The sequence below is a fragment of the Natator depressus genome, chromosome 2, assembly GCF_965152275.1.
Source record: "Natator depressus isolate rNatDep1 chromosome 2, rNatDep2.hap1, whole genome shotgun sequence".
In the NCBI taxonomy this organism is placed as follows: domain Eukaryota; kingdom Metazoa; phylum Chordata; order Testudines; family Cheloniidae; genus Natator; species Natator depressus.
This window is the reverse complement of record NC_134235.1, coordinates 21,825,814-21,849,470: the sequence shown is the minus strand read 5'-3', so window position 1 is coordinate 21,849,470 and position 23,657 is coordinate 21,825,814. Positions and strand designations below refer to the sequence as shown.

Genomic DNA, 23,657 nt, shown 5'->3' with positions numbered 1-23,657 from the left:
GGATTCTCTGTGTTTTGAATCTAATTACCCTGTAAGGTATTTACCATCCTGATTTTACAGAGGTGTTTCTTTTTACTTTTTCTTCTATTAAAATTCTTCTTTTAAGAAACTGAATGCTTTTTCATTGTTCTTAAGATCCAAGGGTTTGGGTCTGTGGTCACCTATGCAAAACCTTATCAAACCTTCCCCAGGAAGGCGGGGTGCAAGGTTTTGGTGAGGATTTTTGGGGAAAAGACGTTTCCAAACGGGCTCTTTCCTAATAAAATAAAACCGGTTAGATGTTTGGTGGTGGCAGCGAAAGTCCAAGGGCAAAAGGTAAAATAGTTTGTACCTTGGGGAAGTTTTAACCTAAGCTGGTAAAAGTAAGCTTAGGAGGTTTTCATGCAGGTCCCCACATCTGTACCCTAGAGTTCAGAGTGGGGAAGAAACCTTGACAACCCCATAGTCTGAACTAGAATAAAATTTAGTTTGGTTATTTTAAAAAAATCTTTCAGCTTTTAAGCAGTCAAAATACTCTGAAAACTTATATCTCTTAAACCATAGTATTAAAAATAATTCTTCCTTCCAGTGCCTCCACTTGAAGGTTTTGTAATGAACAGAGTGCAAGGTGATTACTTTGAAACTCTTCTCTACAAGATATTTGTTTCAATAGATGAACACACTAATGTGGCAGAGGTAAGTAATGCTTAGTTTGTTTCTGCATCAGGGAGGTGGGGGCAACTGGAAGGGCCAGTAAAATAGGCTGGTGAAGTACCTGAAAGGCAGATAGGGAGAAATGCATTTCCTGTTGTCAGTGTCCATCTCCACAGCCATATGACTGTATGTAGCTTTCCAGAGATGAGTCTAGGGATAAGAGATTTGAAACAATATTCAGTGCTTTATGGAATGTGCTAGTTGCTTTTTTTTTTTAAATATTAAGTAGTACACAATTTTTTTCTCATAAATAGCACTACAATTCCCCTGGCAAAAAGAGCAGTCCACAGGAACAACATGGGGTGGGAGTTTTAGCGAACGATCCTTGCAAATAGTTAATATCCATAGTACTGGTTGCTTATTTACTTTGTTGTCTCTACTTAGAGGTGCATTTTTACTTTGAAAAGTGATTGCAAAAAGGCATTGTGGGGTTCCTGAGGTCAAGCTGCGTTCTTCAATCTTTTGTAATAAAGATTCTGCAGGCCAAATTATGTCCTTAGTTCAGGGCATATACAGCTCCATTGCCTTAAAAGTGGGTTTGCCCAGGGGTAACTGATAGATTAAACCTGTGATTGGAATTTAGTTGATGATGCACAAGAAAAAATAGAACCCAGCTTCCCCCTCTCATAGTTGAATTGATTCTGTTGTGTTAACAAGAGTAAAAAGTAGTACATTTTTATCTTTGTCACCAACGTGAATGAATGGGACAATGAAAGCACAGGGAATAGATTTTGTGAGTAAGTGTCACTTTTACACGGTTACTTCTCAAAACAGAATCAGGTCGTAAGACTAGGCTTGATTCTCTAATGCCCTCTGTACTCATTGACTGGGTATAGCGGATGTAGAATGCTTAAATCAATCAATTGAAATGTTGGCATTTTACATCCACTTTGCATGTAATCTACACTGCTGTAAATTACTGCACAAGGAGTGTAACAGTGGAGTATTTGATCCTGAATCTCTTGCTGCTCAAGAAAGGGAGTATTGGACTGAGGTTTCAGCATTTCTTCTCCTTTCTCTTAACCACTTGTGAAATGACAATAGATTGTACAACTTGTACTAGAAAAGGTGTTCTTGGCTCGTAGCAAATGAGTCCTGGAATCACTTATCAATTATTCTTATTTTGTCTCTTATCTGTTTCCTATTTTTCAGCTTGCAAATGTTCTAGAGATAGACTTATCACTGGTGAAGGTATGTCTGAATAGTACATCCAAAGCATCTAATTGTCCAAAGTGAAAATCCTCCAATGTTTTACTACATGGCTTCTTAAACAGATACAAAAACTACGTTATGAAACTTAGCAGTTTTTGATTGATCTCTTGTGTGTCTTTGTCTCTTCAGAATGCTGTGTCCATGTATTGTCGATTGGGTTTTGCTCACAAAAAAGGGCAAGTAATGAATCTGGAAAATCTTCATTCATCATGGAGGAACATTCCGTCTATAAATCGACTGAAGTAGGTATCTTGCCATGTTTCTTGAGCTACTTTAAAAGTATAGTTTTGACTACAGAGGTGGGACATTCTAAATTCTACCCTTGAGTCTGGCATTGTGATTCCTTTGTGGTCCTGACAATAATTTAATTATCTTCCTTCATTTTCTATATATAAAATGAGAATAACATATGTGTAGCTCTTGGGTATATGTGAGGGTTATTGGTGGTAAAATTCGCTCATAGATGCTGCAAATAATACTTTAAATGTTGGCATTTTGGTTTTGAAACACAGACTGTGTACTTGCTTTAATGTCTTATGGCTGTGAATTTGTAATTATTCTGTATTTTGATTTGTGTCTTTAGGAATTTTAAGATTATTTCCTGATTTTTAAAAACTAAAAGTTGCTGTTTTTATTGTAGTACCATGACAGCCTTTCTCAGTGCAGCTGTTGGTGTGTATACTTTTAATTGGCAGTGCGTTTCTGTGGTTGGCAAGACAGCTTGCAGTACTTGGGCATTCTGGCAATCCTGTGGGCCCTTGTTTTGTTCTTAAACTTAAATGTCTGGTAATGATTTTTAAAAAAAAAGAGAAATAAAACCTGTTTGAATTTTTTTGTAGTCAGCAGTTGGAGGATTCAGATGTCTTGCTGAGGGATAGTTTGAAATAGGCTTTCTACATTGGTGTGAAATGTTTTATCTGGCTTTGATAGGACTTGCAGTGGTTTTCATAATCTGCCACTGAGCATGCGTGAAGTACCATGAGATTAGCAGGCAGAGCTGCTGCCATGGTGCTACAGTGATAATAGATACAGACTTTGTTAATAGGAGTACTTTGGATCCGCAAAAGATGCTGCTTTCATGGGACAGTGCGGAAAACAGGACTTCTGTACAGGAAGCTTGTTCATCAGCTACAGATACTGACACCAACAGTCAAGATGATCCAGGTTAGCACCCATATTAAATTGATACATTAGAATCAATTGGCTAATGTTTGTAAAATGCCTTGAGGTTATAAATGCTAATTATTCATAGACCCAACCAGAATATGTAGAGAGAGGCAGATTGTGGAAATACTTCTAACATCAAATGCATTGAGTTATTTTCTCACTTTTTATTCTTCTTGCATCTCCCCACCTCAAAAAAGTGCTGTTTTAACCAGTCTGCATTATGAATGTTAGTAGAATTCTTCCTGAATGAAAATAAAATTACTGCAAAATTAAATTTTAAATTTGATGAGTTATATAGTATTGCAATAATGGCGAGGAAATATGTATAAGACTCAGTATGGCATAGTGTGGGCTTTATGCTTTATTTGTTCATATGTAGATCTAGTTTTATGATTTTAAGGCTTGCTTAAGGAAAATGTCTTTATTCTTAAATAAAACAAATAAGTTTACAAATTCTTTCTTTGTTTTATAGCTGACACAGCCAGCGTGAGCAGCTTGAGTCTGTCTAGTGGACACACAAAGCGTATTGCCCTCCTGTTTGATTCAACTCTCACTGCCTTTCTAATGATGGGGAATCTTTCACCTGTATGTCAGATTGTTCAGTTTGTCTATGTGAAGATCGAATGTGTAGAAAACATTTTAAGTCTTGGCTTTTAGCATAATGCAGCTCTGATGATTTTAGGACCTTTTGTATCAATTGCTTAGCAACTTTAATGATCATTTGTTTAAGTAAACTTTGTCTTTATTTTACAAAAATATATATATGTTAAATCTCCCACTCACAGAGATAAGAATCTGTGAAAGATAAAAAATCTTATATACAATATATTTGGATCATATTGTTGCAGAACTTGAAAAGTCATGCGGTAACTATGTTTGAAGTTGGAAAATTATCAGATGAATCTCTTGACAGTTTTCTTTTGGAACTTGAAAAGGTAACCCTCTTGTATACAGTCTAAAGTTTTTCAGAGCTTAAGATGTTTCTCTGTGTGTGTGTGTGTGTGTGTGTGTGTGTGTGTGTGTGTGTGTTTTACGCTATCAGTATTTGATATGTATTTTTGGTCTTGTGCTTTTGCTTTTAGGAGCTTCTTGTTACCCCTCTTTGTGCATAATAATATTGGTAGGAACACATGCGTGGGAATATTCGATCCTCAGTTTTTTTATGTCCCATTAAAATGGAGACTGTCCTATATGTCTGTGCCAGTAATGACTTTTTTTAAGACGACATTATCAGAAGTGCATGTATAAAAGTGCAGTCACTAAGTGAAGATATGAAAATACACTAAACCTCACAAACCCTCATGTGCATACGTCTGTAGATACATGTTCACACAACCACTAACTTGTGTGCTAGCATTGGCTTTTTGTTTGCTGGATTTGGGTATCTGTAAATGTGCATACTTTTGCATTCACACGCCTTTGAAAACTTGGTCATTAAGGACTGGAATTTGCAGGCCATAATTTTCCGGACCTGTGTTTTTTTTATTTAATTTTTTAAAACCTTTAGATCTTATATCTACCATAATTTTAAACAAACCAACCAATTTCTTAAGATGACTATACAGTTGTATACTTGTAGATATTTTTTCTGTAATTGCTATGACTTTATTATGGCATCCTTTCACAGAAGCCCCTTCAGTGGTCAGTTATATTGAACAATGATGATACAGTACAACTGAAGTTGTTGGATATATATTTTTGGATTCCTCTCCTTCCCCTAATTTTAATGTCTTACTAATATACTTAACATTACAGTATTTGACAAGCTTTGTCAGCTTTCACTTAACGTGATGGTTGCTATGGATCATTCTTGCTGAAAAACTGGAAGGCAATTGCACCTTTTAAATGCTGACTGTAGAATGTTTGTAATAACTTCTTAATCTCGTATTTGTGGAACTGGTATTTACAGAAACAGTATACAACGTGTACACCTTTATATGATTTTTTGTTTAGGTTCAAAGCACAGGTGAAGGGGAGGCACAGAGATACTTTGATCATGCACTTACTCTGAGAAACACAATACTGTTTTTGCGGCATAACAAGGACCTAGTGGCACAAGCTGCACAACCTGAACAACCAAATAATGGTATAGTAAAAGTTACTGTTTTGGGAAAACTGTCCAGTCTCTCGGAGTTATGTTTGTTTATCTATCGTGTGTTCTCTTTAAAAAGAGTTTTCTCATTAAGTGCCCTTTCTGAATGGGATGCTTTCCTGAAATTGGGCCTTTCAGTCCACTGCTGCCTGTGTTGAGCCTCCAGTGATCCATCCTTGTCACATCTGACACATCAGTCACTTACATGGCAGTAGGACTGGTGTTCAAAGCACTAGATTGATTTCACTGCAAGACCAAGGACAAACTGGGCTGGTGTGGGAGGGAGCTGGTTCCAAACCACACACATTCAAGGATAGTAAAGGAGGAATATTTCTGCATGACTAAATGTACTAAGTGGAGATATTTCAAAGGCACAGAGGGGAGTTAGGCAAAACTCTCATTGTGCACGCGCGCGCGCACACACACACGCACACACACACAAGTGAATGCCTAGTTGTCCTTTATGCCTGTGAAAATCCCCCTCCCCTCAAAAAAATTCCAAACATGCTTCACTGCAAAAATCCATCATCAAGATGAACCCCCAAAACTTTTTTCTTGCTGCTAGTTCAGCTATCTCTATGGGCCTGAAATATACCCCAAAATTGCAATTCTGTGATGACAAAATCTATCAATAAGGTTGATTTTTTGGGTTTTGTTTTAACAAATAAGAGCTTGATCTTGCAAGGTGCTAAGCACTCTCCATGCTAATCATAGTTGGGATATTTAGGTGCTCAGCACCTCACAGGATAAATTAAGGGAGAATTTGGAAGGCAGAATCATACTATTCAGTTGTATTGCTCTATTCTATAGAGAGAATTGTTTGGAAGCAAGTGAACTAACTACTGCTCTGCTATCTTGAATCAATGGTATTTCACCAGATTTACACCAATATACTGAGCCCAAGTATCTTTTATAGTGTGGTATAATGGCAGATAATAGAAAAAGTGTAATATGATTTGGTAGCAAACATTTAGTTCTTCTTTGAGTGATTGGAGATGTGTATTCCACTCAGGTGTGTATGTGTGTGTGCACCTAGCACTCCAAAGTCAGAGAACTTTGCGTAGTGGTACCCATAGGGGCAGAGCTTGCATCCTGTGGCCGTTAGCCCCATCCCCTGGCTATTTAAGGGTAGCACCACCCAACCCCCTCCATTCTTTCTCACTACCTGCAACTAGAGTTGGAGCATTTCATGTGGTATTTCCCACATGCTGTTTCTTATCTCAGTCTTTTGAGTTTTTGTTATAAATCGTTAACTAGTATTAGCTAAGAATAGTTAGATTAACTTGTCATCCTGATGGGATGCTGTCACCAGGATTCAAACACTGTCCAGTACGTGGGTTGGCTATTCCCAATAGTGATCCCCACATGCGGTGTTTATTGTGGCTAGGAGAAAGGTACATTAGAGAAAGGTTCTCCATCTGCAAGTCTCTTAAAAAAAGAATGCAGGTGGCAATGGACTTGAGACTCAGGCAGCACTTGAGTGTAGACCACGAGGCCCACTTTGGTACAAGGGACCTCTACAGATCGTCTGGCCTCTCAAACAACTTCAGAGCTAGAGCGAGCTTATGTTCCTCAGCTAGACTCTGATCATTCTCCTTCTTCGGATCCTCCGAGAAAAAGGTCTCACAAAATGGACTGCAGCTACTTCAGAGCTGTCATCATTCTCTTCCAGGAGGAGTGTGGACTGATCTACCAGGATGTGAGACGGAGCTGGGCTATCTGCTCTGTTACCAAGGCAGCATCAGTTCGACACTGTACTGTTGACTCCGATGCCGTCCGTGAGATGCTGGTACTGACAATGTCAGCATCGACTTTTTCCCTGCTACTAGAATACCAGGCAGTGTCAGACTTGCTTTGCCTCTCTCTGTTCCTGGTTCTCCAATTACTCAGGAGCATTCAGTAGCCCAGAAACCATTGATATGGGCAGTGCTGCCTGGTGTGATGCCAAAGACATCCCAATTGCCGGCATTGCCTAACACTCACAGTGGACAATTGAGCACTGCTTTCTTATCAGTACTGAGTGGTCCGTTGGAACTGTTGCCATCTGTGGCACCAATGATGACTGTGGTACAGACCATATCTTTAGAATGAGTACTGACCCTGTCGACTGTGCTATCTTCAGTGTTAGTACCAAATGGGAATGTGATATCGTGGCCAATCCTCAAGGTGCTGACTTCTTTTCTTACTTCCGATGCTGATACAGCCAGCGTATTGGGTCTCAGATGAGGCGTGATGTTTGTTCACTCCATGCAGGATGGCTCCAGTGTTACCTTCTGTTACTTTGAAGGTTCATCAAGCTCAGGGACATCTTCCCCCTCTCCCTCATCCTTGAGACACACTTCTAGGAGATGGTGAAGAACTCCTGTGGACCACGATTGGTACCAGGATTTGCACTGTTCCTACATTAGAGATGGGCTCTTGGTCTAGTGCATACTGGCCATCAGTGCCAAATCCCTATACCCAGTAGCTCTGTGGGATGTTCCACATTCAGTAAAGTCCTGGTCTTTGACTCACTCCAGGGTTAGGTTGCCCAACCAACCTGTAGTATCATCTGCTCAGCTGCCTATATTGCAGACTCAAATGGAGGCAGCTTCCTTGGAGCAGGTTCAGTCTGAACCACTCATACAGGAGCATGTATTACTGCAGAAGGTTCCAGTGGCTCCACTTCTATCGTCACCCTCATCACTGGATGACTCCATGGTACTGGAGTCTTCTTCCCAGTGCCTGAAGATTTTAAGCTCCATTAGGAGCTTCTCAGATGAATGGCTTCAGCTATGGGTATTCAAGTGGAGTTTGTGCAAGAAAATACACCCAACTTGACATTATTCAGTCCTTGGCACAAGTAGTGTAGTTCCCTTTACATGAAGCATTATTAGAACCTGCCAAGACTTTTTGGAATACCCCAGCTTCCTTGCCTTCTACAGCAAAACATATGGACAAGTGTTATGTTCCCATGCAGGTGTTTGAGTGTGTTCAATCTCATCCTGCCCCTAACTCTGTTCTTGTAACAGCAGAGATATAAATCCACACCCAAGGATGAAGAGGCTGAGAGGATGAATCTCCTGGGGAGAAAATTTGTTAGCCTCCTCCTTGCAAATGCGCATTGCAAATCACCAGCCACTGCTGTCAGAATATGATTTTGTGAATTCTGAGTGTGTAGCAAAATGCAAAAAGCCTTTGGTGGTCATATTTTGTTCTCTGACAGAACAGATGAGACTTTGCATTCACTGAAGGACTCGTGTGTGTTGGGGATTTATACCCAAACCAAAGGGTATTTTACTGGTTAGCACCAGCAATACCTGTCCCAGCGGTATTTCTGGCAGACAGCATGTCGGGCCAGACAGAAGGACCATCCTAGAAAGGGGAATAAGTCATACAGGAGAAGACCACCTGGGTCTAACTTTTAATCAGCCAGTCTGTCCTCCTTCAACTTTTGGCAAGCAGCAGTTTTGACTGTCAGATCAAGAGCAGCATTCCAGTTGTGAACTTGCAGCTGTTCGGGGATGGCCTTTCTCACTTCCACAGTGCTTGGGAAGCTATGACCACAGACAAATGGGTCTTCAGCACTGTGGGATCAGGTTATGCCATTCAATTTCTCTCCATTTCCCACATTGTGCCCCCTCCTCCACCCTATCCCTTTTCATGGACCCCTCTCACAAGTCACTGCATCTCCAGCAGCTGTGGACTCTGCAGGATTTGGGGGCCATAGAAGAAGTCCCTCTACAATATCAGGGGAAAAGATTCTACTCGCAGTATTTCCTGAGACCTATTCTTGATCTTAGGGGTCTCAACAGGTGCATCAAGTACATGAGATTCCACATGATTTCCCTATCTACTATCCTCCCCCAAATGACTAGTTTGATGCCCTAGATGTTGAAGATGACTATTTCAGTGTGGCTGTTTCTGAGATTTGTAGTTGCAGGGGCAGCATTATCAAGACATGGTTCTCCCCCGTTGCTCCTTGAGTTTTTACCAAATGCATGACTGTAGTAGTAGCACATCCCAGGAGAAGAGGAATACATGTGATTCCCTACCTGCACAATTGGTTGGTGAGGGGCAAGTCCAGAGACCAATTGCTCAGCTATGTCCGGTTCACTCTGCATCTTTTTAGTCATCTAGGTCTAATAATAAATAAAGCAAAATCAACTTTAGTACCACACAAAACTTAGTTCATTGGGGCCCTACTAGATTGTACGAGTGCAAGGGTATTCCTGCCAGGGGAACGATTTCAGATAATTGTTGTTTCTATCTGTCCCTCCAAGTTTACCCTTCTGCCATAATTTGGGTATGCCTGAAGTTACTGGATCTTATGGCCATGTGTACTTACATGGTCCAGGATACGAGACTACATCTTCGTCATCTTCAGGTTTGGCTTAAGCTGGTGTATCACCCACATTTTTAGTAGTTGGACACCCTGGTGCGAGTGCTGCCACCCATCCTGCCGTCCATCAAGTGGTGGAGGAACCAAATCAATGTTTGCAGAGGTGTTTCCTTCATCTGCTCTCCACGGATCATAACATTAGTGATCCCTCTGCCATAGGTTGGGGAACATATCTGGAGATTTTGAAAGTTCAGGGAGTGTGGACAGATAGGAATATTTCCTTCCTATCAACATCCTGTAGCACTGAGCCATTTACAATGCAGGCTGGGCCTTTCGGTCACACATCAGACACAGAGGTTCATATAATCACTGACAATACCACCGTGGTGTACTATGTGAACAAACAAGGGTCCTCACTCCAACCAGCTTTGTCAGAAGGTAGTAAAGTTTTGGCATTTTGCATCAGGGAGAACAACATACCCACAGCAGCTCACCTACTGGGGGTGAGGAATTGCTAATGTGATCACCTCAGCGAAGTGTTTTCTCAGAATCATGAGTTGTCTGTGAAGAACAGTGTGTTAAGGTCCGTCTTCGGAGTATGGGGCATTCCAACTATCAACCTGTTTGCAACAAAAGACCACAAGAAGTGCCCATTAGTTTTGCTCCCAGGTGGGCCGCAGTCCAAGATCCTTGACAGATCCCTTCCACCTGAATTGGGGATTGGCACTCATGTATGCCTTTCCTTGGGATTTCTGTCATCACACAGGTTGTTTTCAAACTGAAGTTGGATCATGCTAGACTGATTCTCATTGCACCAGCTTGGCCAAGGCAGTGCTGGTTCTCTGATTTCCTCTGATTCCCTCAACTGCTCATATCTCTTTATCCTGACCTACTGATCATTGTCAGATTTGGCATCCAATATTGAACAGCCTGCTCCTCGCGGTGTGGATGCTGTACGGTTTGATGAAGAGAAGGAATGATATTTGGAAGCTGTTTGACAAGTGTGGCTTAAGAGTAGAAAGCCATCTTCTAGGGCTACTATTTGGCCAAGTGGAAATGATTTTCAGTTTGATTGCTAGCTTGGGGAGTTCAGCTGCTACTGGCCTATATTCAGGACATTTTGAAGTACCTGCTATGCCTTCAATCATTTGGTCTTTGTATCAGTTCATTGAGGGTTCACTTAGCAATGATCTCAGCATTTTTCATCTGCCCATCCAAGGGAAGTCAGTTTTTATGAACTCCATGGTAATGGGATTTCTGAGGAGAGTCAGTCATCTCCACCCACATGTGAAAGGGCCAATTCCCTTGTGGTACCATAATGTATGTTTAGCTGCCCTGATGGGGCCTCTGTTTGAGCCTCTGGTAGCCTTTTCTCAGTCCCTTTCTGTGCCAGAAGGCAGCTTTCCTTGTTGCAATAACATCTACAAGGAGAAGAAGTAAGCTGCAGGGTTTATTACTGGAGCCCTCATATACATGGTTTTTCAAAGACTAAGTGTGGCTGGGGCCACATCCAAAATTTTTGTCAAAAATTATTTCACAGCTTCACCTTAACCAAGTGATTTACTTACCAGTGTTCTTTCCTAAACTGCGCTCAAATACACATGAACAATGACTTCACATGTTGGATGTGAGACAGTACTTGGCATTTTACCTAGAGAGGACAGCCTTTTCGGACATTTCCTTGACTTTTTATTTCCTGTGCGGATTGAATGAAGGGTCAGGTGGTTTCTGTGCAGATAACTTCCAGATGGATAACTTCATGCATTACTACAGCTTATGGAGTAGATCAATCTGCATCCCCACAGACATTATGGGCTCATTTGACGAGAGCCCAAGTGTTATCGATTGCATTTTTCAGCAGTGTTTCAATATTGGACATTTGTCAGGCTGTGATATGGGTTCTGTACGTACTTTTACCAAACGTTGTTTAGTTACCACAGCATCTCTGTCAGATACAAACTTTGTGAAGACAGTGCTACAATCATTATTTAAATAGACTTCAAGTCCCACATCTGATTACTGCTTGTGAGTTGCCTGAGTAGAATACACAACTACAACCACTGACATAAAAAATGACTACTTATCAGTTCTGTAATTGCTGTTCTTTGAGATGTATTTCAGACTTGTATTTCACAACCCACCCTCCTTTCCCTCTGCATCGAAGTCTCCGCTCTTGACATTCGGTGGGATGGAACTGTGGGGGGTCAGTTGCTGGGGAGGGGCTAATGGCCATAGGGCACAAGTACCACCTTTATGGGTACAGCTAGGCAAAGTTCTTCGGCTTTGGTGCATTGGGCACGCACTTGCATCTGAGTGGAATACATGTCTGCACCCACACCTTGAAGAACAGATAACCATTTTTCTTTAATATTAGATATTGACTCTTGTAATTCACTGAGTAGGAAACTCTTCTTCATATGGTCAAGTAGGCAGTGAGGTATAAGTTATGCTTCTCTGTCAGAGACCAAGTTCAGGCATAGATTTGAAATACTGCTTTGTAGTAGTACATCAGTATGCCAGGGTATCCTTGAATACTTCCAGGATTCCAGGTGCTAGATGTAATCCTTTGCTGGCCAGAACATTGGCATTGGCCACCTCCATAGCATTGAGTAAAAAGCAACATAGCAGCTAGTTTTTTATGTATTCCATTTTCTCTGACCTATGTTTTTGCTCCTGAGTGAGCAGACTAGATGCCAATTTAACTTTATATTTTAATGGTTTGTTATAAAACATCTAGAACATAGTCACAAATACCTGTTTAAGATACTGAGTTAGCTTAAACAGTCAAAAGCCAAGCTGCTTAATGTTAAAAGTTCAACTCTGAAAAACCGGCCTGTAAAAATAATGTATCTCCGTATTCTAGTGACAGACTAGACTCTTCTACTTTCAGCCTGAAGAACCAACACATCTCGGGGAAAGAACTGGATTCTTTTCTAATTCATATGTTGTTAGAATTGTTACTGGTTGTGTATGATCCTTTTCTAGCTGTATTCAAAGTGTCTTTTGATGCTTTTTAATGTAGGTTTTCCTTTGGATCTCTTACGATGTGAGAGTTTGCTGGGCTTGGATCCTGCAACCTGCAGTAGAGTTCTAAACAAAAACTACACACTACTTGTCTCCATGGCGCCGCTCACCAATGAAATTCGACCCATCAGCAGCTGTACCCCCCAGGTGAAAATCCACTTTGAAAGGAATCTGAGTCTGTGATATTATTGCACTTCATTTTTGAAATAATACTTTTAACATAAAAGCAGTTTTCTTTGGATCTTTTTCATAGAAACTACCTTCATTAGAATTTTTTGCTCTAAATGATTTGCACATAAAACCGTATTATTATATTACAATTGTTTCATGAAAATCAGAGTTTAGTGAGGTATAATGTGCATATTTATTAAGCTGAATTTATTTACTAAATGTCTGCGTGGTAATTATCTCTCTAGTTAAAAAGTTCTGTGACAGATGTTCCTTTATATATATATTTAAAGTTTTGAATTCATGTTCTTAGAACTCCCTTACTGTGAGCCCTTTGGACATAAAGTCTTCTACTCTCTTATCAGTTTTCAGAGTAGCAGCCGTGTTAGTCTGTATCTGCAAAAAGAACAGGAGTACTTTTGGCACCTTAGAGACTAACAAATTTATTTGAGCATAAGCTTTCGTGGGCTACAGCCCACTTCATTGGATGCATAGAATGGAACATATATAGTAAGAAGATTATATTTATAAATAAAAAATGCCAGGAAACAAAATAGATATTTTGCATCCTCTAGAAGAGATACTATTTTAGAACCTACTACCCTACCCTGTACTCATGTTGAGTAGCACATAGTAAGATACTGTGCCATAACAATAAGGGTGGCGTAATAGAGCCCTTAATTTATTCCCTAAAGTAGCACTCTCTATTCTGGCTGTCCCCTTTATCCCCGCCTCCCAGGCGTGCATGGCCCTTCTGCATGAGCCCCAGCGACCTGGAGCTGACGGCACGAGCTCTTTTAAAAAAAAAAAAGAAAAGAAAAGAAAAGAAAAAGGGACACCGCTTCGCCTCCCTTGACGCATACCCGCACCTCCCTTGGGAGGCCCACCCCATAGTTTGAGAACTGCTGGCTTAGAGCATCTTCATTAAAGCGCTACAGTGTTTTAAGTGTTGACTTGCCATCACATGATACATTCTGTCAATGTTTCCCAAATGCTGGGGCATGTCCCCCTGGGGGTGTCTGAAGAACTAAGTGTGGGGGGAGGCTGTAAGAAGATTTCTGATGTGTTCTCCAGGTTGTCAGCTTTCATTAAAAATAAATAACTAAAACAATCCTGAATGGTAAATGAATTAAGATGTATACCCCATTCACAACATATGCCAGGGCTGTGGGAGAAGGGGTGCCATAGGCTTAATTTTCCAGAGGGGGATCAGCTTTCAATAATTTAGGAAAATGCATTATATAATCATCTGTGAAGCTACTGTAACTTGCTTTCTGAGTTTTACTTAGTGTATTACTTAGCTTCACGTATCAGACCTCTGCAGTGAACGTTAGAATAGCAAAACGTACTGTGCTGTATAAATTAAAAGAGTAAGTAATGTCGTTAACTTGGTAACCAAATTCTATAAGACAGCCAGCTTGTTTACAGCGTTGTGTTTGAGCAAGTGTCTAATCGGTGTGTATGTACTGTACCTTTAGCAAACTTTAACAAATCTAGCTTTCAAGCAAGAGTGTCCTTCCCATCTTCTGTTATACCCAGGGAATGAAGGGACAGCTGAGTTGGAATCTTAAAACTTGGATTCACCATGTAATTGTGAGGTGTTGTAGCTGCTGGCCATGAGGCCAGTCTCATCTGCTTGTAAGGGTTACTATTTAAGTGTACCAAACTCTAGTAAAATAACAAAGTTCTGCCGTTTTTTCTTAACCTATAATTGTACTTGTAATAGTTGCAATTCAAATGATGCTTTTGCATTTTTTGATTGATCTTTCTTCAGCATATTGGACCAGCTATACCAGAAGTTAGCTCAGTTTGGTTCAAATTGTATATTTACCATATTACTGGTCAAGGACCACCATCCCTATTGCTGTCTAAAGGGACAAGGCTTAGAAAACTTCCAGATATTTTTCAGGTATGTTTATATGCTTTTTTTTCTTCTTTTTTCTCTCAAATGGAACCTGAATTTTCTCCCAGCGAAGGAACTGTTCATTGCTTCTGTTGCTGTTTGTATCAGTGTTGTTCCAGCAAACTTGATGCTACTTTCCCTAGCTTTAATTTAATGCATCATACTGCAGATCCTCTTAGTATGAAGTAAACACTTTAGATGGTGGTGGTGGTTGTTCAGGAGTACTATCTGGACACATAGGAGACTGCTGTAGCAGAAGACTTATGAGGAGCAAGCATATCTTTGCTGGGAAAGATTTAGGCTTCTACTCCAGAGTGCAAGGATTCTACCTTAGAGAATCAGATCTTCTCTCTTCTCCCTTCATCCCCCAAATAAAACAAAAAATAAAAATCTCTCACACGCGTGCTTCTCTCAGAGTCTGAGAAGATGGTTAAGACTATCACCTTTATTCTGGAGACTGTTCGGGTCCTAGAACAGAGATTTTTTTTGAAGCACCTGGAGATGTCTTCTGCAATTAGGATGACGCTATTCATACTGCTTTGGATTGATTAAAGGAGGTATGGCAGTTTTCTCCTACCATTTTGTCCGTGTCAAAGACGTTAAATGGAAAACACAATCCTGGTGGTGGAAGTTGCAATGGCCAAGGCAAACTTGGCTGAATTAAAATTGTAGAATCTCCTCCTGGTCAAATATCAATTTAAACTGAGGTACAGCACTCTATATTCTTCATGTCTCCCTTTCCAAAGAGAATTGAGACATTTAAGAAACTGGCCTTGTGAGTGAGTGGAGATAGACAGAGAGATGCATGCATCCTTTGATGTAGCTACAGTAGCAACAGTTTCTGGCATCAGTGTTTGTAGACATCAGGAATGAAAACACAGAGATCTTGTTTTGCTCTTTCTCCCTCATTTTATATTCCTATTTTTTGTTGTAAAATTGGCATGGGGAAAAGTCATGTCTCAAAAATAAAGTACTAAAAGGTCAGGTGAGTGTGGATACCCAGTCCACAAAGAGGTTCTATAATACTAACAAACTGGATCTTGAGTCTAGCTGTGAGGCCTAACCCAAAGCTTCAATATTTCTCAAATGTGTGGTGTGGCTTTTTTTTTTTATATTTTTAAAAGCGCTCTATGTAGTTGCCTTGTAAATTTCCTTATAGAATCAGATTTGAGGTTTGCTGACATAGCGGATTTTCCTTGTACCAAATAGTCTCAAGTCCTATACCAATAAATTTTTTCTTGGGACATCTTATCTGTCTGCACACCCTTTTTTTGTTACCATGCAAAAATGTTGTTGTTCTTGTTTCCACTATTGCTTGTTGCAGTGGCATTTTGTTAAAAATATACACTTTTTATCCAGAGACATTCCCAGGACTTTTTAATCTTCTGAAATGAGGCTCTCTCACAGTCGTATCTTTAGAGAAAAGGAAAGTGCTTCCATGTCATTATTTTTCTCTGAAGATATACTCCACATTGATAGAACACCATTATCATTTTGAGTACTGCTGGCAGATTTAAAGTTTCTCAGCACATATTCTTACCTTCCAAATTTATATGAGAATATTTTTATCTCCCCTTCTCAAGGAACATTGTGGTATCTGCACATTGTCACAAGTCTTTGCAGCAGATATATCCTGTTCGAACTAGCATGTTAGGAAACCCCCAACCTCAAAATTCTGCCTCCATCACTAGAAGGAGCATGAGCGTAAAAGTGATGTTATAACACAATATAAAATGGTATATTACTGAAAATACTGGCAGTAATTTCCTAATTGTAATACTTTACTATTAGCCTAATGATTTAGCTTTTCACTTTTATATACTTGGACAATCAATTACTACTGCTTTTTATTTTGTTTCTTTCTTTTAGGGTTATGATCGCTTACTAATAACATCTTGGGGTCATGACCCAGGAGTAGTCCTAACTTCGAATGTATTGACAATGTTGAATGATGCTTTAACACATTCTGCCGTTCTAATTCAGGTACTTGATATGAATATGATAAAATGTACTTAATTTCAGTACATTTTTTTCTTATATGTAATGTACAGTAGAGGTGACTGAAAAAAAGTGACATTTTTGCAAAACTCTTCATTTTTTTTCAAAATTTTGAACTTAGAAAAATTTTGACCGGCTTTATTGTTTGTTTGTTTATTACTGTGTCACTAAAATGTTGAACCAAAACCGTTGTGTGATTCATATACAGTTATATGGATTAAAACGTAGTCCATGTATTAAAATGTAGTCAACAAGTATGGGATGCATCACAATTGTGCTTTGTAGATGCCTGTTTTTTCAGAGTTCTATACTAAAAAAATTTTTATTGGTTTTCAATTATTTCTTTCTGATCATATAATATTTGTATCTTAGTACAATTTTGTACTAACTTTTAGGGTGTTTTTGTACTCTTGCACAACTTTTTGTTCACAGACTTTCCTACAAACTGTATTCCAGACTCTTTTCTTATTATTTTAACTGTATTAACTCGGAAAGAAGGATAAGTTAAGCAACTTTAACAAAGAAAAGAGGTTTTCAAGTGAGATGGATTTGATGAGGTAGCTACATGAAGGTTATTCAGATGTTGAGAGGCATATGAGAAGCACAGGCGCGGGAACTAGGGATGCGGCAGGTGCTGCAGCACCCCCAGGTTTCACTGTGAAAAGTTTGGTATGCTGTCAGAATGAAGCTAGCATTATTTCACGATTGTTGAGAATCTCATGTGGTGTGAGCAGGAATTGTACTTTTTTATATTGCTTTTGAGCATACAGGGTTTGCAGTTTCGTTAGATGGCGTTCAGCACCCCCACTGTAAAAAGTGTTCCAGCGTCACTGATGAGAAGGCTCTTGAACCAAGGCTCTTGGACATCTGGGACTTGGGGAGGCCAAAAGAGAGGTGCAATATTAAAGACGAGAGAGATGAGGTCATAGACAAGAGTTTTGGCATAAGTGGAGCTAAGAGAGTGATGTACCTGAGCAATACTGCAAAGTGGTCAGATTCAGATTCACAAGTGTAAGAGATGTGAGAAGGCAGTTTCAAGGTGAAGGAAAATACTAAGGTTATAGGCCAAAATGGTGTGTGATAAGAGGTAGTTCTGTTTGAAAATGTTCTCATCTAAGAAAAGCACCTCTTGAGAGACTACTTGGTGTTCAGGTCTTGTATCTAAATCAAAAACAGCTAAACATAATTCACTATTGCTTTTGGTGTGAAGAGCATTTCTATGGCTCTTCATAAACATCTAAAATGAAGGGTTCTTTAACGAAATTACTGACATTAACTACTACATTGGGTTTTTAAAAAAATATGTAGGTATATTTGTCTTAAACATTTTAGTAAAATAAATGCCATAGTATGACATTGTGTATGAATCCTTTTTTTGTCTTTCATTGGTTTAGCTAAAATCTTTGAGATGTAGAAAACAACTGAAAGAAAATGCAGTAACTCAAATAAGCGAGCATTTAGGATTACATTAAGTAACTTTCATATTGTATATACCACCAAATGCTTCACCTGTAAGAGCCTTAGTGAAAAAGAAAAGCAATTATTTGAGCATTTCTGTGGATGAGGGTCTCCATGCTGTGATGCCACTTTGAAACTAACAATGACGCTAAACTTTGTAGTTATGATGAGTAAAACACAAAGCTAACTGTTCCTCTTTTATTACATTTTAACTTTGAGTTGCTTACATTAATATTTGTTTAAATTACTAACCACAATCTTCAGTATATAAGACCAGACTTATCTGGTCTACTTGTTTGTTACATTAGCGTTACCAATCTGGCCTTTCTTAAACAAAAGAGAACAAGTAGAACTAAGAAATCAATGCAAGCTCTAGTAGTATATATGGATTTCTTTCCCTGATTTTAATTTCTTGGTGTTCAGGGACATGGCATGCACGGAATGGGGGAAACTATGCATATTCCTTTCCCATTTGAGGAAGCAGAACAGCAAGGAGGTAACTGTCTTTAATGTGAATTCTGCAACAAAGACTTCAGTGCTATTGTACAATTACCTTGTATGGAGAGGCGAAACTAAATATATTAATGCCCACTTTCTAATAGCAGAGGATTACAATGTTACTAGCTATTGATTAAACTTGGAAGAGAAAATTGAAGGGATCCTTACATAGTGTCCACAGGGTGCTGCTGTAAATGTAGAGGAAGATAGTCTTATTGTGACCATTACCCCAACTTCCAATTAATTTACTGGCCCTCTTTATTTCCCTGCATAAACTTACTGGGACAACACCAGCTTTTATTGCCCATCATTGCTTGTACCTGCACCTCCTTGCTGCTCTTTGTGTTGTATGCAAGTGTATTGAAAAAACTTTTAAATCTACCTTATTCTCCACAAGACTCATCACTCCTGTGTTGCCTACAGAACACTGCCAGATGAAAACATCTAGGCAGATGGTGAGCTCCTAGTTGTGCATTCAGCTAAACTATCTTGACTATTACTCTGGAGCATGACTGTAATACAGAAAATAAAAAATTGAACACAGCGTTTTTGTTTTTTAAAAAAGCTCCAAGTTAATGATGTCCCTTTTAAATTTCCTAATCTTCACTTTCAAGGTCTGCACAAGTACAATTACTTTTAGTGAAGCAGAAATTTACTGATTGTGAAGTGCTTCTTAAACTTGTCTTAGTCAATCATTTTGAAGTTTAAAGGGGGTGGAGAAGAAGATGATGGCCATGTACAGTAGAACCTCAAAGATACGAACACCAGAGTTATGGACTTACCGGTCAACCGGATACCCTGTGGACCCAGAAGTAATCAGACAGACAGCAAATACTTTACTGCCTCGGGGCTTTAGCCCTGGGGCTCAGGGCTTCAGTCCCACAACTCTGTACCCAGCTTCTGCCTGGGGCTCAGGGCTTCAGCCCCACAGGGAAGTGCCGGTTTCAGCCCCAGTGCTTTTCCCCCATAGCTAAAGCTCCGAGCCCCAGCTCCCCCCCCCCGCCCCCGAAACCGGGAGCAGAGCTGTGGGGAGCCCCAAGCTCCAGCGTCCTCTTCTCCCCCCCTCTTCCCGCTCCCCTCTCCCCGGGCAGAAGCCAGGAAAAGAGCCGCGGGGCTGAAGCTCTGGCATCCATCCTGGGGCAGAAGCCCCGAACCCTGGTGCCCCCCACGAGGCTGAAATTGGGAGTGGAGCTGCAGGGCCTGAAGCCTCGAGCACCTGAACTCCTCCACGTCTAAATCCCTGAGACCTGGTGCTCCTGAGGGTCAGAAGCTTTGACACACCTCTACGGCTGCAGCCCCAGTCCCCCGCTGCAATGCCCCGCCCCTCCCAGTGGCTGAAATCCGTAATGTCTTGTTCAGAGTTACGGACAACCTCCATTCCCAAGTACAAAGTGTGAGATTTAACACCTGAAACTGTAGATTGGTGCTGGACAAAATACAAACCAGCATAAACCATCCATTAGTTTCCTGATCTGAGTCTAAATCCAGTTTATTTGTTTTAGGTTTACAATGAGCTATTTCCTACATTCACTTCTCTTCCTTTTGGTCTTTGGCAAAGTGGCCCACATCCTTTCACTTTGATCCTCAAGTGAAAAGTTTTGAGCTGAAGACCAGAGGGGTCTTTCTCACTCCCCCTTTCTCGTTCTGGGTTTTGACATCTAGCTGTTGATGCCAGTAGTTCCTCCATGACCAGACTCAAAACCTGGGAGCACTGCAGTATTATCTTGTGCTTCATAACGTACCTCACATAAACTCTGGGCCAAAGTACTGTGGAAGATCCAGACTGCATCTTAGTGGAAGAGATGGACATCAGTGAGGCCCAGCATTGAAATTGCTGCACTCTGCCATCTAGCTGAAGGTGTGGGGAAAATGGTACCCACTAATTCTTGCATTCTCTCTTCCCTCCTTGCCACTGTATCTTAAGGTACTATGTTGTTTTTGGAATGGGGAAGAAGAAGCGATCCATTTACCCAGTTTCCCATACCATACCCACCATCATGATATCTGAACCTAGGAGCTACAGAAGAAAGGGAAATCTCCAAATGCCTAAATGAACCGCCATCAGAAATCTAGCCCTGACTTCCTGGATATTAACTGTAGTGGTGCTATGGTTGCTCTACTACCTTCTTGCAGTGATGCAAAGGCAAACTTGTGTGCTTCTTTTCTCTGCTAGACTTCTCTCGTGTGAATATGGGCGTTCATAAAGCATTGAGAATATTAAGCGACAAAGTGGATTTGCAGCATTTTTGTGGATATGTTACCATGTTGAATCCTTCCAGTCGACACACAAACAGAAAGCTGAGTGATGCTTCTGATGGAAAAGGTTAGTCAGCAGTGAAGACTATTTGTCTTTGGCGGTCAATTTCTTTGAATTCATATGCCCCTTTTAAACAAAAATCAAGGTGTATAAATTTATTGTTTAGAATATAGAAATAAGTACAAAACGAAATCTTCTCTTAAAACCATCAGCTCTTTCATGTTTTATTTTGAAAACAAAACTCTATTTAAGTAGAAGCGATGGAGATCCCTAGTTTACTTTGATTATTGTAGTGTCAAACCAGATCCAAGTAAGATCGTTGTGTTTTTCTTTATTCCTTTATGCCATGCATCTAGATTACTGTCCTTAGGTAAATAGTTTGAGGTACTTTGTGTTCATTATCAATACATCACATATGAGTAAAATTTATATATTCTGTACATCAGGAGGTAACTAAGCTTATGTTCATCTAAATATTATTAAATATCTTAAATTTAGGTGAGCTTGAATTGGCATCAGGATCTGATGTAAATGGGAGCACAGAATCATTTGAAATTGTTGTTGAAGACACATCTATGGATTCTGCAGCTAAGCAAAGTCCTGAAGGTAAGAGCTTACAAATGACCTATATTATTTACTGGAAGATAAAATCTCCCTTAGATATTTCTGTCCAGTCAGAAATCTAGTATTAAAGTATCTAAACACACAATACAAGCATTGCCTAATATCTCTAGTGCTGTGTTTTTAAGCAAATAGTACACATTTAAAAAAAAAACTTAATGTATTTGACACATTGATGTATGGATAGTGCAATACTGTTAATGTGTTTTAATGCAGACCTCTTAAAGAATCTTTGTTTGGCTCAGAATTGCTTGAAGTGTTCTGTCTTGTAAATACTGTGTAAGTTTTATAAAGAATGGGAGATAGGAACCTTTTGGTACAGTTTAGCTACTGACTCAATTTTTATTTTTTTTAGAGAGAACTGATCCGGGGTTAAATTTTCAGGGTCAATTTACTGTTCTTTTCAGAAAACATTTTAGTCTCTTGTTTATATCTTGTAGTTCCCACAACAGAACTGGAATGGGTTCCCCTGGAATTATGTTTTGGAATTCCACTGTTTAGCTCAGAATTAAACCGGAAAGTCTGCAGAAAAATTGCTACCCATGGACTATGTAGAAAAGAAAGGTGAGGTTTCTTTTGCACAGCCATTGTGTGCAGAACTTATCTGTGCTTTGGCAATGCAATAAATTAAAGTTTGAAACTGTAGTACTGTATCATGTTATTACATTGTAGGAGTCACTTTTAGGCTCCAAGATACTTGCTGTAATATACATTCCCATAGCTCATTGATCATAGCTCAAGCCCTAGAAATATTTGGTTGCTATTGTCAGCGTGGGCATCATACCATAATGTATGGCAGTGGTTCTCAGACTAGGGCCGCTGCTTGTTCAGGGAAAGCCCCTGGCAGGCTGGGCCGGTTTGTTTACCTGCTGCGTCTGCAGGTTCGGCTGATCGCAGCTCCCACTGGCCGCGGTTCGCCGCTCCAGGCTAATGGGGGCTGCGGGAAGCGGCACGGGCCGAGGGATGTGCTGGCCGCCCTTCCTGCAGCCCTCATTGGCCTGGAGTGGCAAACCACGGCCAGTGGGAGCTGCGATCGGCCGAACCTGCAGACGCGACAGGTAAACAAACCGGTCCGGCCTGGCAGGGACTTTCCCTGAGCAAGCGGTGGCCCTAGTTTGAGAATCACTGATGTACGTGGTGTATGAGCGGAGATTAGCCTACTTAAAATCGTGCCTTGCAATCTATCTTTATTGTAGATTAAACTTCACATTGCAATTGATTAATAAAGCAAAATGTTTTTTGAAAGGAATTTTATTTTACTTTGGAGACAATAGGAAATGGGATTTCTGATGGTAATTTGTTTCATCTCTTGTTCAATGAGGTCTCTGACAGACAATTTAATTGCAACAGTTTCACTGAAATGCAGCACCTTTGATTAGATTATATTTCTTAAATTAATGGTGGCTTCTCTATGTGTGAATAAATATAGTCCTTTGTAGAGGGAAAGGGCAGAGGGAAGTAGCCATAGAGAGCCTTTACACAAGCTTTCCTCTCATCATCGAAATACCAGCAAAACTCAAATTCCGTAAGAGCTAATAATGTAGTAGCTTTACTGCATTTGATTTTGGGAAGGCAGTTCTTATGCACTATAACAAAATCTTATGGACTTAAGTGATGGCCACTGATTTGTATTCCTCATTTTGAAGGTGGCTTTTCATTATAGTTCATCTTTTCTTGGCAAAATGTGTCTGATTTAGGGGCACAATTTTAGAGGCTGTGTTATGGCCTTTTGAAAATGTGGCCCAAATAGCCCTCTGCAGTGAGGATCTTACAGGTAAATAGGTTGCTTGTCACCTTTTTTGGAGCTTTTGCTGTGTTGCATTTTAAGAAGTAACTTACGCTAAGAACCACTGTATATCATACCTTTTTAGAACGGTCTAGCATAAGAAGCTAGAATAAAATTTAATATATTATTCATGCTTCATGTACATTATACATATTGAGTAAAACTTTCAACCACACCTTTTTATCATAGTAACAAACATAAATAGCTTCAGGAAATTGGATATTCACTTGTTGACTGGAACAAAACCCAGGCAGTTAAAAGCAGGGAGTGGGGGGTTGGAGTTTAGTTAGCAATTTACCTCTTCTACAATGATAGTATTACATTATTCTGTTTTATTTTAACAAGTGGTGTTAAGAACCATTAGAGCTGCTCTTAAGATCGTGAGCCTGGTATTCTAGTCCACTACAGTAACAATATGTATCAGCACACGTGCACTTTTTTAGACACCTGCTACGTTTT

The 23,657-nt window shown here is 40.0% G+C and overlaps 1 protein-coding gene across 1 annotated transcript in view; it reads left to right on the top strand.

The window, feature by feature from the left end:
- FAM91A1 (family with sequence similarity 91 member A1) overlaps window positions 1-23,657 on the top strand; it is a 59,869-nt gene that overhangs the window by 22,955 nt on the left and 13,257 nt on the right. Inside the window, exons 9-22 of the mRNA XM_074943884.1 lie at window positions 569-675; window positions 1,846-1,884; window positions 2,035-2,147; window positions 2,951-3,069; window positions 3,545-3,657; window positions 3,921-4,007; window positions 5,026-5,158; window positions 12,508-12,656; window positions 14,452-14,586; window positions 16,450-16,563; window positions 18,460-18,532; window positions 20,708-20,857; window positions 21,290-21,397; window positions 21,853-21,976. Of these exons, the coding sequence (XP_074799985.1) occupies window positions 569-675; window positions 1,846-1,884; window positions 2,035-2,147; window positions 2,951-3,069; window positions 3,545-3,657; window positions 3,921-4,007; window positions 5,026-5,158; window positions 12,508-12,656; window positions 14,452-14,586; window positions 16,450-16,563; window positions 18,460-18,532; window positions 20,708-20,857; window positions 21,290-21,397; window positions 21,853-21,976 (1,564 nt within the window). The remainder of the gene's footprint in view (window positions 1-568; window positions 676-1,845; window positions 1,885-2,034; window positions 2,148-2,950; window positions 3,070-3,544; window positions 3,658-3,920; window positions 4,008-5,025; window positions 5,159-12,507; window positions 12,657-14,451; window positions 14,587-16,449; window positions 16,564-18,459; window positions 18,533-20,707; window positions 20,858-21,289; window positions 21,398-21,852; window positions 21,977-23,657) is intronic.